Genomic DNA, 14,943 nt, shown 5'->3' with positions numbered 1-14,943 from the left:
TTCTGGCTTATTTGTGCAGAGGTTACAGCTTCAATATGCTTCCACCCGTGCCGACTGTATAATAGCTTGCTGCAACTTCTTACTATCTCCAGTCATGAACCTGGTAATGTTGTGCTTTTCTCATGGACCCTCCTGATTTCCACATACAAATCCTATGAACATAAATGATGTCATGTATCTGGGTATGCAAGATGTGACAATACAAACCTTTCTTCTGAGGTACAATCTGATTGGTCCGATTAGAGAATAGGCTGAGAGGCTGCAGGATGTCATTGTATAGCTGGTACAGTTTCTTGGTGTCCAGTTTCTCATTTGGGTTTGAGCTTTGTTTTTGCTCCGTCCATAGAGATCTGAAGTTTTCAGCACCTTTTACCATGTTACAGATCTATTTAAAGCACAATGTAGTTGTAAATCAGAGTCTGCAAATAGAAGACAAAAGTAAAATCTTAATATACTAAGGTTTTTTGCCTTTCCTGTATATAAATGCCTATTGAGACGGTATGCCATTATCAGTAATACATGCACAATGCCGTTTCTACCATAACTTTTCAGTTAAGGACTCCTTCACATCATCTGAAATCATCCGTAAGCGATGTGTATACATCTGAACACCAAAGGGCCTTAGGTGCTCTGCCTAAGAAGCCATTTGATTTTAGAATACAGTTGTGGTCCAAGATCAATGACTTTACCATTGTGAAGAAGATCATTTTGACCAGAATACCATATAGAATTTGCTACCCAGAAAAAAACACTGGCAGGCTGGAGTTGCAATAACACCTACCTGCATACATGAAGCTATGTATACTGTATGTCTATAGACTGTACGGATATGTGTGCAAATAAATTCAGCAATCCTAAACCGCTTTAGTTTGCTATGACACTTTTTATATCAGAGAGTAAAATCTCTTTTATGTTTAGTTAACAATTCATATATCAATCATTAGAGCCTATTCATACTATGAAATCTCCGCCTGGAATATTCAGCAGTGGGCCCGATGAAATCATTGGCGTTAGGACCACACAGACGTGCAGTCATCATTGACGGCAATGCAGAATTCTGCCACAGAATGAACATGTTAGTTCTTTCGGCAGAGTTTAGAATTTGCTGCAAAATGTATAATTCTGCTGTGTAAGTAGTCCAGCAGAATACCTGATCACGGCAACTATGGCATTGACAGGGGAAGTGACCCTGCAATGCGATTGCGGAGTCACATTGGTTGCCCTGACAGCAGGAGGCCGGCTGATCCGGTGTGATACTAACAGTTATACTGTACTGCACTACAGATAGTATAACAGGGGAAAAGTAAAAAATATAAAAGTACAAAGTTTTTTCAATAAGTAAAATGTAATAAATAAAATAAATGCCCCTTTCACAATAACACCATGTATTATCACTTCAAACCCCCCCCCCCCCCCAAAAAAAAAAAAAAAAAAACTATACATAATAGGTATTGCCACGTTCTTAGTAACTTTTACAATAAAAAGATTGTTATTTATTTAAGCGCAAGAATCGGAATAAAATAGATTAAAAATCTTACCATTTAATGGTACAGCTCGTCCCGCAAAAAATAAGCTCTCAAACAATGGTGTTCGATGGGAAAAAAAAGTTATGGCTGTTAGAACACTGCAACACAAAAAAGAGGAAAAAAGGGATTTTGTTGTGAAAAAAAATAAAAAATAAAAAGCTATATAAATTGGGTATCATCATTTTTACCACACAGAGAATGCCATAAAAAATTAATAAAAACACCATAGATTTAAATAAAAATGCTGCATGTATCAACAAAGATTTACCACTAATATGAAGTTCAATATGTCACGAAAAAACTATCTCAGAATCACGTCGCTAAGTAAAAGAATGTCAGAGTTATTGAAACTTAGAGTCAAATGTTAGATTAAAAAAAATTTGGGCCTGATAATTAAGGTAAAAACCAGCGGCGTCCTCAAACCCTTAACGACCTGCGCCATATATACACAGCGCAGCCGTGCGGCAGATCTATGAAGTAGGGATCGACCGATTATCGGTTTGGCCGATATTATCGGCCGATATTCACGATTTTTGACGTTATCGGTATCGGCAATTACCTTGCCGATAATCCGATAATGTCCCGCCCCCCGCACCCCCCCCCCCCACGGCACGCCGACCCCCCACCCCCACCCCCACCGCACCACACGCCGCCCCCATTGCTTCCCTTATCCCCGGTTTTATAATTACCTTTTCCCGGGGTCCGGGGCCCGCGCTACTTCTGGCTCCTGCTGCGTCCTGCTTTACACTGTGCAGCGCAGTGACGTCCTCAACGTGACGTCACCATCGGTGCGCACAGTGACAGCTCAGGACGGGAGCCAGAAGTAACGCGGACCTCGGGAACAGGTAATTATAAAACCGGGGATAGGGGAGGCAATGGGGCAGCGGCAGTGGGGGCAGTGTGCAGTGCGGTGCGGGGGTAGGGGGGGGGATAGCGGCGGTGTGCGGTGCAGGGGAATCTGTACAGATCACAGCATATGCGGCAATGCGCACGATAAAATAGATGATCGGATCGCCCGCAGCGCTGCCGCGGCAATCCGATCATCTGTAATGGCGGATGGAGGTCCCCTCACCTGCCTCCGTCCGTCTCCAGGGGTGTCCTTCTCTGGTCTGAGATCGAGCAGACCAGAGCAGGAGATAGCCAATAATACTGATCAGTGCTATGTCCTATACATAGCACTGAACAGTATTAGCAATCAAATGATTGCTATAGATAGTCCCCTATGGGGACATTAAAAGTGTAAAAAAAAGAGTTGAAAAATGTAAAAAAAAAAAAAAAAGTGGAAAATCCCCTTTCCTAATAAAAATGAAAATTGTCAGTTTTTCCCCCAAAAAGCATAAATTTTTTTTTAGAAACAAATTTGGAATCGCCGCGTGCGTAAATGTCCGAACTATCAAAATATAATGTTAATGATCCTGTACGGTGAATGATGTTAACGGAAAAAAAATTTAAATAGTCCAAAAATGCTGCTTTTCTGTCACATTTTATTTAAAAAAAAATTTTTTTAAAGATATAAAAGTTTTATATATGCAAATGTAGTATCAATGAAAAGTACAGATGATGGCGCAAAAAATTAGACCTCATACCGCCCTATATACGGAAAAATGAAAAAGTTTTAGGTGGTCAAAATAGGGCAATTTTAGATTACTGATTTTGTACAAAAAGTTTTAGATTTTTTTTTAAGCGGTACAAAAATAAAAAAGTATCTAGCCATGGGTATCATTTTAATCATATTGACCCACAGAGTAAAGAACACATGCCATTTTTACCGTAAAGTGTACAGTGTGAAAACGAAACCCTCCAAAATGTGCAAAATTGTGGTTTTCATTGAAATTTTATCCCTAAAAAAATATTTTTGGGGGTTTGCCATACATTTTATGGTAAAATCAGAGGTTTTAGAAGGCGAGGAGGAAAAAACGGAAATGCAAAAATAAAATTGGCCTGGTCCTTAAGGGGTTAATCATGTGGAGCTACAGAATAAATATAAGCTGTCATTTTTAACGAAAAGTGCACTGCGTTGAATCGGAAGCCCCCACAAATACATTTACATTTTTTTGTTTCGCTGTAGATTTTGACTGACGTCATTACAAAGTAAAATTGGTGGTGCAAAAAACAAGCCCTCATATGGGTCTGTAAGTGGAAAATTTTAAGCGTTGATTTTAAGAAGGGGAGGTGAAAAAAAAACGAAAATGCAAAAATGTAAAAACCCATGGTCCTTAAGGGGTTAAAAAAATAAAAATTAATAAAAATAAGTCAATAAATAATAAATTATGACACAAAGATCCCAAAAGACAGAATTTTCTGGAAAAGAAAAGACAGTTGGCTTTATATTTATAGCAGTCTTCCTCACAGTGTCGCAAAACTACAACTCCCATCATAACCGGACATAATGGGACTTGTAGTTCTATAATAGCTGAAGCGCCACAGACACAGATTTATTAGGCTAACGGGAACTGCGGAGTCCAGTGCCTCTCCCGGTATATACTTACCTGCTGTACTGTGCGGGAAACCCCGTGTACACCGGCAGGACGTGAGGCGGAGACGGTCACTGCAAAAAATGTGTCCGAGCCTAGTTGCTAAGCGACGCCTAACACTCGCGGCCTCACTGTATGTGAATGGGAGGGGATTGGTATGTGGTATAGTCGGAAGCAGTGTTATACTGGGGGGATATATAAGAGAAGGGGGGCTTAGGCAGCAAGCAGTTCATGTTTTTAGTCTTAAGGGCAATGTTGCCTATCTTGTGGCTCTCCAGCTGCTGTACAACTATAACTCCCATCATGCTCTGACAGTGCCAGGCTGTCAGGGCATGATAGGATGGGAGTTGCAGTTTTGCAACAGAAGAATTACATTTTTTTTAGGTCAGTGTTTTCCAACCAGGCTGCCTCTGGCTGTTGCAAAACTACAACTCCCAGCATGCCTGGACAGCCTTCAGCTATCCGGGCATGCTGGGAGTTGTAGTTTTTCAACAGCTGGAGGCACCTTGGTTGGAAAACACTGCTTAACCCCTTAAAGGAGATCTGTAGTCCTCTGAACTTTCCCCTATCCGAAGGATAGAGGATAAGTTTTAGATTGCGGGGGTCCGAGCGCTGGGGCCCCCCGTGATCTCCTGTACGGGGCCGCGGCAATGTACAGGAAAGGGGGCGTTCTATCCCCGCATGACGCGGCAGCCGGCACGCCCCTCCATGAATCCCATAGAGATGAACGCCCCCTTTCTTGTACATTGCCGCGGCCCCATACAGGAGATCGCAGGGGGCCTCAGCACTCAGACCCCCGCAATCTAAAACTTATCACCTATCCTTCGGATAGGGGATAAAGTTCAGAGCACTACAGATCTCCTTTGAGGACCAGGGGTTTTTCAGTTTTTTCACTTCCATTTTTTCCTCCTTACCTTTAAAAAATCATAACTTTCAATTTTGCACCTAAAAATCCATATGATGGCTTATTTTTTGCGCCACCAATTCTACTTTGTAATGACATCAGTCATTTTACAAAAAAAAATCTACGATGAAACTGAAGAAAAATCATTTTGTGACAAAATTGAAGAAAAAACACAATTTTGGAAATTTTGGGGGCTTCCGTTTCTATGCAGTACATTTTTCGGTATAAATGACACTTAATTTTTATTCTGTAGGTCCATACGATTAAAATGATACCCTACTTAGGCTGGGTTCACACCACGTGTTGTACTTACGGTTCCCGTATACGGCTGGGAGGAGGGGGGGCGGGGCTTAATCGCGGCTCCCGCACTCAGCCGTTTAGGGGAACCGTATTTAATGCATGTCTATGAGCCGACCGGAGTGAACCACAGCCTCCGGTCAGCTGCGTTTTCAGCCGTATGTGGTTTCCCGACCGTAGGCAAAAACGCGGTCGACCATGTTTTTGCATGTGGTCGGGAAACCGCATACGGCCGAAAACGCAGCCGACCGGAGGCTGCGGTTCACTCCGGTCGGATCATAGACATGCATTAAATACGGTTCCCCTATACGGCTGAGTACGGGCGCCACAATTAAGCTCCGCCCCCCTCCTCCCAGCCATATACATACAAAACGTGTTGTGAACCCAGCCTAATATAAGTTTGATTTTGTCGTACTTCTGGAAAAAATCATAACTACATGCAGGAAAATGTATACGTTTTTATTTTTCTGCCTACGAGGCGATATGAGGGCAAATTTTTGCGCCGTGATCTGAAATTTTTAGCGCTACCATTTTTTTTATTGATCGGACTTTTTGATCGCTTTTTATTAATTTTTTCATGATATAAAAAGTGACCAAAAATACGCTATTTTGGACTTTGGACATTTTTTGCGCATGCGCCATTGACCGTGCGGTTTAATTAACGATATATTACATATGTTTTTTTATTTACACAGGTTTTTTTTTTTTATGGGAAAAGTGGGGTGATTCAAACTTTTATTAGGGAAGGGGTTAAATGATCTTTATTAACTTTTTTTTTAAACTTTTTTGTTTGCAATGTTATAGCCCTGCACTAACTGATCTTTTACATTGATCAATGGTTTCTCATAGGAAACCATTGATCAATGATTCTGCCGCTTGACTGCTCATGTCTGGATCTCAGGCACTGAGCAGTCATTCGGTAATCGGACACCAGGAGGCAGGTAAGGGGACCTTCCTCGAGTCCTACAGCTGTTCGGAACGAAGCAATTTCACTGTGGTGGTCCCAAACAGCCCACTGAACTAGCCGGGGGTAGTTTAGTTTCACTTTAGACGTGGCAATCAACTTTGAATGCCGAATCTAAAGGGTTAATAGCGCACTGCACTATGATCAGTGCCGCTAGCTATTAGCCACACTGGTAGTAGGCACACTGGTTGGGAAACACTGCTCTTGAGCATCCGATCACTGTTGAACTAGCCATACGTGCGATTTAGGACAATAGGAGAGCTGGGTCACAGCTCTTATATGAGATGAAATGGGGGCCATGTCGGTAATAAAATGGGTTACCCCAAGAATGATTAAAAGGTATTCCCTATATGAAAGGTATACCTATACCTAGCTGCATGGTGGTGGTGGTGGGGGGAGGGGTTCTCATCCCTGAGAGATCAGTTGTTTCCCAAATGAATGGATGGGAAGTGTGCATAGTCGACCAACTCTACATTCACTGTCTATGGAACCAAAAAGTTCTACTTTGGTTTCATCTGACCATATTTCTTCCAAAACTCTTCTGTATCATCCAAATGCTCTCTAGCAAACATCAGACGGGACAGGACATGTACTGGCTTAAGCAGGGGGAAACATCTGGCACTGCATGATTTGAGTCCCTGGTGGTGTAGTGTGTTACTGGTTGTAGCCTTTGTTACTTTGGTCCCAGCTCTCTGCCGGTCATTCACTAGGTCCCCCCGTGTGGTTCTGGGATTTTTGTTCACTGTTCTTGTGATTATTTTGACACCAAAAAGTGAGATCTTGCGTGGAGCCTCGGATTCAGTCTTCCCAGCCTGGTGCAGGTCTACAATTTAGTTTCTGGTGTCCTTTGACAGCTCTTTGGTCTTGGCCATAGTGGAGTTTGAAGTGTGACTGTTTGAACTTGTTATGAGTATAAAAGACAACTGTCCACAACCTCAAACAGGTGCCAATAATACAGGTGACGAGTGGAGGACAGAGGAGACTCTTAACCCCTTAAGGACGCAGGTTTTTTTCAGTTTTTGCATTTTCGTTTTTTCCTCCTTACCTTTTAAAAATCATAACCCTTTCAATTTTCCACCTAAAATTTCATATTATGGCTTATTTTTTGTGTCACCAATTCTACTTTGCGGTGACATTAGTCATTTTACCCAAAAGTCCACTGCGAAATGGAAAAAAAATCATTGTGAGACAAAATCGCAGTGCATATTTCGGTAAAAATTACACCTGATCATTACTCTGTAGGTCCATATGGTTAAAATGATACCCTACTTATATAGGTTTGATTTTGTCGTACTTCTGGAAAAAATCTAAACTACATGCAGGAAAATTTATACGTTTAAAAATTTCCTCTTTTGACCCCTATAACTTTTTATTTTTATTTTTCCACGTACAGGGCGGTATGAGGGCTCATTTTTTGCGCCGTGATCTGAAGTTTATATCGGTACCATTTTTGTTTTGATCTGACTTTTTGATCACTTTTTATTCACTTTTTAATAGGATAAAAAGTGACCAAAAATAAGCTTTTTTTGACTTTGGAATTTTTTTACATGTACGCCATTGACCGTGTGGTTTAATTAATGATATATTTTTATAGTTCGGACATTTACGCACACGACGATACCACATATGTTTATTTTTATTTACACTGTTTTATTTTTTTTTTTATGGGAAAAGGAGGGTGATTCAAACTTTTGTTAGGGAAGGGGTCAAATGATCTTTAGCACTTTTTTTAAACTTTTTTTTTGCAGTGTTATAGCTCCCATAGGGACCTATAACACTGCACACAATGATCTTTTACACAGATCACTGGCATGTATTAACACGCCTGTGATCAGTGTTATCGGCGCTTGACTGCTCCTGCCTGGATCTCAGGCACGGAGCAATCATTCACCGATCGGACATCGAGGAGGCAGGTAAGGGCCCTCCCAGTGTCCTGTAAGCTGTTCGGGATGCCGCGATTTTACAGCGGCGGTCCCGAACAGCCCGACTGAGCAGCCAGGATACCTTCACTTTCGCTTCAGATGCGGTGGTCAGCTTTGATCGCCTCGTCTGAAGGGTTAATACAGGCCATCACCGCGATCGGTGATGTCCTATATTAGCCGCGGGTCCCGGCCGTTGATGGCCGCCGGGATCGACCCGGTATGATGCTGGGACACCGCGTGACCCCGCGGCATATGGCGGGAGCCGGTGGAGAACGTAAATATACGTCTTTCGTCGTGAAGGGGTTAAAAAAGAAGTTACAGGTCTGTGAGAGCCAGAAATCTTGCTTGTTTGTAGGTGACCAAAAACTTTTCCACCATAATTTGCAAATAAATTCTTGAAAAATCAGACAACGTGATTGATTCTTTTTATCTCATTATGTCTCTCATTGTTAAAGGGGTACTCCCCTAGAAAACGTTTTTATTTTTTAATCAACTGGTGCCAGAAAGTGAAACAGATTTGTAAATTACTTCTATTTAAAAATCTTAATCCTTCCAGTACTTATTAGCTTTTGTATGCTACAGAGGAAGTTCTTTTCTTTTCGAATTTTCTTTCTGTCTGACCACAGTGCTCTCTGCTGACACCTCTGTCCATTTTAGGAACTGTCCAGAGTAGGAGCAAATCCCCATAGTAAACCTATCCTGCTCTGGACAGTTCCTAAAATGGACAGAGGTGTCAGCAGAGAGCACTGTGCTCAGACAGAAAGGAAATTCAAAAAGAGAAGAAATCCTGTGGAGCATATAGTAGCTGATAAATACTGGAAAGATTAATATTTTTTAATAGAAATAATTTACAAATCTGTTTAACTTTCTGGCACAAAATGATTTAAAAAAATATTTTTTTCCAGGGGAGTACCCCTTTAAGGTATACCTATGATGAAAATTATAGGCCTCTCTCATCTTTTTAAGTGGGAAAACTTGCACAATTGGTGTCTGACAATCTTTTTTGCCCCACTGTATACTGTATACATTATATACACTGCTCAAAAAAATAAAGGGAACACTAAGATAACACATCCTAGATCTGAGTGAATGAACTAATCGTATGAAATACTTTTGTCTTTACATAGTTGAATGTGCTGACAACAAAATCACACAAAAATTATCAATGGAAATCAAATTTACCAACCCATGGAGGTCTGGATATGGAGTCACATTCAAAATCAAAGTGGAAAACCACACTACAGGCTGATCCAACTTTGATGTAATGTCCTTAAAATACCTAATGACAGTCAGGCTACCTCTGGCAAGCACATGGATGGCTGTGCGGCCCCCCAAAGAAATGCCACCCCACACCATTACTGACCCACCACCAAACCGGTCATGCTGGAGGATGTTGCAGGCAGCAGAACGTTCTCCACGGCATCTACAGACTCTGTCACGCGAATGTGGCGAATTTGCCAATCTTGGTGTTCTCTGGCAAATGTCAAACGTCCTGCACGGTGTTGGGCTGTAAGCACAACCCCCACCTGTGGACATCGGGCCCTCATACCACCCTCATGGAATCTGTTTCTGACCTTTTGAGTGGACACATGCACATTTGTGGCCTGCTGGAGGTTATTTTGCAGGACTCTGGCAGTGCTCCTCCTTGCACAAAGGCGGAAGTAGCGGTCCTGCTGCTGGGTTGTTGCCTTCCTACGTCCTCCTCCATGTCTCCTGATGTACTGACCTGTCTTCTGTAGCGCCTCCATGCTCTAGACACTACGCTGACAGACACAGCAAACCTTCTTGCCACAGCTCGCATTAATGTGCCATCCTGGATGAGCTGCACTACCTGAGCCACTTGTGTGGGTTGTAGACTAAGTCTAATGCTACCACTAGAGTGAAAGCACCCCCAGCATTCAAAAGTGACCAAAACATCAGCCAGGAAGCATACGAACTGAGAAGTGGTCTGTGGTCACCACCTGCCAAACCACTCCTTTATTGGGGGTGTCTTGCTAATTGCCTATAATTTCCACCTGTTGTCTGTTCCATTTGCAAAACAGCATGTGAAATTGATTGTCAATCAGTGTTGCTTCCTGAGTGGACAGTTTGATTTCACAGAAGTGTGATTGATTTGGAGTTACATTGTGTTGTTCAAGTGTTCCCTTTATTTATTTTTTTGAGCAGTGTATATACATACATACATACAAACAGAAAGCGACCGTAGCACACAGTCGTAGCAAAAGCAGTGAAGTAGCTTTATTCCAGCAATACAATACTCTGGAAAAAAGCTACTTCACTGCTTTTGCTACAATGGTGTGCTGCGGTCGCTTTCTGTTTGCTTGCATTGTTGGGCCCAGGACCGAGGTCTCCTAGACTGCTTGCACCAACAGCATTTATTTTTCTACCATTGGATGTGCTGCTTATCTTTTCCTTTTGTTATTAATATATTTATTTGGTAGTTGTGTTCACTCACATGGCCCCTCTGTTGTGGGTTACCATTACATTATGTACAATATAGACTCGAATTAATTATTTTCTTTAGATTATTGATCTTTCTCTATTTTTGTATATCCATTGGGTCTTTGCGCTCCGACTTTTCTGGATCTTATTTGTTGTTATTGTTGGTATCGGTGAGGGGGGGGGGGGGGGGTGACAGTCTCAAGCTGAATTTCATAGGAATATATTGGAGATTTTGCAGATATTAGAGAAACTATGTGATCAGGGGAGTTGTATAACTTTACAGCTAACCATTGTATGAACTCACCTACCACATCACTGCTCTCCTGGTCTCTTAGGACGGAAAAGATTGCTTCTTCAGTTGTACTCTATTCAAGGTGGGGCATACAGATGAATAAAGGTGGGCAGAGCTTGGTGAGGTGGTGGTGTCTAAAATGTCAGTAGGGATTTGAAAAGTGATTTGATTTTGTAGCTTACAAGAAGACGTACACACAGCAGAGACTGATTTCCTGCCTGCACAGTAAAGCGTGTAACAAACAAGGTACCAAAAAACGTAAATAGTGCAAAGGGGGAGGTGCTTAAAATGTAACTTTTACTAAAGTCATTAAAAGCCACCAACATACACATATATAGTGCACACATGCTAACCCAAAATAAAAGTAGAAAGCAAGCATGTAACATATTGGCGGTCTACATAAAGCTCACATGACCCAGTTGCAATAATAAAAGGGCTAAACATTTGTGGATGAAGCTTAGCTGGAACAAAATACTGGTGGTAAGTTAGCATTATTGGGGAGATTTATCAAAACCTGTGGAGACGAAAAGTGGACCAGTTGCTTCACTTTTCCACTGATAAGTTTCCCTCTAGATGTCCAAAAATGCTTGTTGGAGAGCTTCTTCATCTCCACCCAAGAACTATAAATTTCAGAAAATAACTCCAAACACCACCACACACTGATTTATTTGTTCCTTAGCTTGCAGAACTGACACAGAGCACTGCATATATAGGTGAAATTAAAATGCCAACCCTGCTAACCAGCTATTTGCCATTGTACAATGAAAACAAAAAATAAAAAGTCAGTCAATTACCATGGAACAGTCATTGTGTAGTTTAATATTTTACTGCTTCATTAGTTCTAAATATACAAAACAAAATACAAAGTGGTAACAATGTGTAAACAAAAGGGAGGAAATAAGACTATTGTGCAAAGTCATAAAGATTTAATATCAGTTTTGAAAAATCTAATAAAATGTATAAGATGTTCACATTCAGCATTGTTTTAGCATGGAGTACATTGAAATGCATCTGGGAGCTGACGGATACATATTTACTGTATTGAAATGTCACAAAAACCTGTATGATTTGCTACTGTCGGCAAATGAAAGAACTTCTAAGAATACACAGAAACCTATCCCATATAAGGCTGGATTCACATTACGATTTGAACTACGGTTCCCGTATACGGCTGGGAGGAGGGGTGGGCGGGGCTTAATCGCGGCGCCCGCACTCAGCCGTATTCGGGAACCGTAGTTAATGTATGTCTATGAGCCGACTGGAGTGAACCACAGCCTCCGGTCGGCTGCGTTTTCGGCCGTATGTGGTTTCCCGACCGCAGGCAAAAACGTGGTCGACCACTTTTTTGCCTGCGGTCGGAAAACCGGATACGGCTGAAAAAGCAGCCGACCGGAGGCTGTGGTTCACTCCGGTCGGCTCATAGACATACATTAACTACGGTTCCCGAATACGGCTGAGTGCGGGCGCCGCGATTAAGCCCCGCCCACCCCTCCTCCCAGCCGTATACGGGAACCGTAGTTCAAATCGTAGTGTGAACCCAGCCTAAAATGGGTTTCATGGTTTTACATTGCTAACTTCTCTTTTTTAAATGAATGGGCATGGCTTGGCCAGAGGGAAGTGGCCTCCCGCAGCTAAGTGGATTTTTCATAATGCCTGTCAGAAATTGGTGTAAGTTATGCCACAAGTTTAATTCCAGCTTCCAAAGGTTGGTGCTAGTCTGTGTCTCTGAATACATGTCTTTGAAAACACATCTGATACGGGTTATTCCCTTATTCTTTATTAAAGGGGTTATCCAGGAAAAAACATTTTTATATATCAACTGGCTCCAGAAAGTTAAACAGATTTGTAAATTACTTCTATTAAAAAAATCTTAATCCTTTCAGTACTTTTGATCTTCTGAAGTTAAGGTTGTTATTTTCTGTCTAAGTGCTCTCTGTCTTGGGAAACACCCAGTTTAGAAGAGGTTTCCTATGGGGATTTGCTTCTAAACTGGGCGGTTCCCGAGACACGTGTCATCAGAGAGCACTTAGACAGAAAAGAACAACCTTAACTTCAGAAGCTCATAAGTCCTGAAAGGATTAAGATTTTTTAATAGAAGTAATTTACAAATCTGTTCTGGAGCCAGTTGATATCCAGGAAAAAACTTTTTTTTATATAACCCCTTTAAAGCTGATGTGAAATGCTGGTTATAATAAATTCCTCCTTTGTGTTTCTGTTCCTCACCACTGTAATCATTCTTGTTTACATCCAGAGTCAGAGACCCCCATATATAGCTAGTCCTGCTACCAGCTGTAAAGTTGCTGTAACTGTATCCTGTCCAAGGAATGTTCTATGGTCTAAATGCACCAGCAGGAGAAATGTATGAGCGGTGTAAGTGTAACCTGAATAGAATGCTTTCTGTTCAGACCCCACACCCCAGTTTCAAACATGACTAGGCAAGTACATAACTGATTGGAAGCAAGAATTTTATTTACTGAGAGGGGCAAATTTGTAACAGCAGAATGAAAAATTCGGTGCATCTTCAAAGACTTGTTTTACTGCTAATGTATTTTATACTAAAATTGTAACATATACCAATATTAAAAGTATAAGAAAGAGTCACTCGAAGTAACAACAATCAAATCCTTGTCTTTATGCACACATCCAGCTAATGCAACGTTATTTGTTCATGTTTACTTTTTGCAGAAAGTGGAGAGGGATGTCCTGAAAGTAGTGTTGTCAGCGGCGCTCTCCTCTGGATGCTCCGGAGCTTTGGCCGATGCTGAGCTCATCTACAAGCTCCCGAGCATCCAGAGGAGAGCGCCGCTGACACTTTCAAGAGATTCCTCTCCACTTTTTGCACTCTACAGACCGTCTGAGCACGGGCCCGATGCAGGCTGCACTCCTCTGTTATACCACAGATCGTGGAACCAAGCCCTCCATGGTGTTGTGCTTATAATACATCACACAAAGGTGAGTAAACTTCTATCTTCACGTATAATATACATTTTGAAAAGGATAATTGCTTAGATGCGCATCGGCCTATTCTGCTTTTTTTTCTTAAAAAAAAAAAACAAATGTTTATTTTTTGGGTATACATCCCCTAATTGTTATATCACATATTGATGCTACCATAGTCTTATGTATGCACTTATTAGGGTGCATTTACACCACGTTTTTGCAATTCAGTTCCCGTATCAGGTTTTTGATGAAAAACTGATTCCTCAAAACCTAAACTGTATCAAAACGTGTGTACAATTTTTAACCCTTATACGGTCAAAAACCGTATACGGTTTGAAAAATTATGTCCGGTTGCATCAGTTTATTAAGAAAAAAATGTATACGTTTTTAACTTTTCACTCCATGTTGAAAAAAACTGTGCAAAGTCAAAAACCGTATTGTGAAAACCGGATGGAACCGTATGCACATACAGTTCTGTACGGTTCCCATTGACTCCCATGTTAAATAAAAACTTATACGGTTGAATACAGTTTTTGACCCGGACCAAAAAACGTGGTAGGCTACGGTTTTGGGTAAAAGAAACGGACAAAACCGTATAAGATGCAAAACTGACTAAACCGGATGATGCGTTTGACATACAGTTTACAATGTTAAGTCAACGCATACGGTTTTCTATACAGTTCCATACGTTTTTTTTACTTGAAACCGTATACGGGAACTGTATAGCAAAAACGTGGTGTGCATGCACCCTAACACTGCTTGAGAAAGAGCCAAATTATTAGAATCGAAATATTGCACACTTGGATGTGTAAATAAAGACACAGATTTTATTAATGTCCCTTGGAGAGCTGCTTGGAGAGCTGTGCACACTATGGGACTACAAGTCCTTAACTTTGCCTACCCACCATACTGGATTTACCAGGAATATCTGGGCCATTTTTTTTTTTTAAATCAATACAGTACTGTATTGGCCACGCTAGGTTCCTGCAGCTTAGCTCCCACTCAAGTGAATGGGGGCAGAGCTGCAGTAACCCAGCGTGGCCACTACACAGTGTAGAGAGCTTTGGTAAACAGCTGATTGGCGGAGTGCCAGGTGTGTGCACCACACCAGATAATTATATCATCTATTTATGTAAAAAAAAAAAAAGGGTAGTAAGTCCTGGAAACCCCCCTTTAAACCTG

At 41.4% G+C, this 14,943-nt stretch overlaps 1 protein-coding gene across 8 annotated transcripts in view; it reads right to left on the bottom strand.

Moving 5' to 3' along the window:
• The window catches only part of TCP11L2 (t-complex 11 like 2), a 106,826-nt gene that overhangs the window by 61,774 nt on the left and 30,109 nt on the right, over nt 1-14,943 (bottom strand). Inside the window, exons 1-3 of one of the 8 annotated variants that reach the window (XM_056574631.1) lie at nt 4,016-4,156; nt 1,539-1,624; nt 208-419 (exon numbers count right to left, since the gene is read on the bottom strand). In XM_056574631.1, coding sequence (XP_056430606.1) covers nt 208-376 — 169 coding nt within the window. In that variant the 5' untranslated portion in view covers nt 377-419; nt 1,539-1,624; nt 4,016-4,156. Of the gene's footprint in view, nt 1-207; nt 420-1,538; nt 1,625-3,876; nt 3,901-4,015; nt 4,157-14,943 lie in introns of those variants that run through there. The other 7 variants (XM_056574629.1, XM_056574632.1, XM_056574630.1 and 4 more) reach the window with 7 other exon arrangements.

The sequence above is a fragment of the Hyla sarda genome, chromosome 4, assembly GCF_029499605.1.
Source record: "Hyla sarda isolate aHylSar1 chromosome 4, aHylSar1.hap1, whole genome shotgun sequence".
Taxonomy (NCBI): domain Eukaryota; kingdom Metazoa; phylum Chordata; class Amphibia; order Anura; family Hylidae; genus Hyla; species Hyla sarda.
This window is presented reverse-complemented; position numbering and strand designations above follow the sequence as displayed.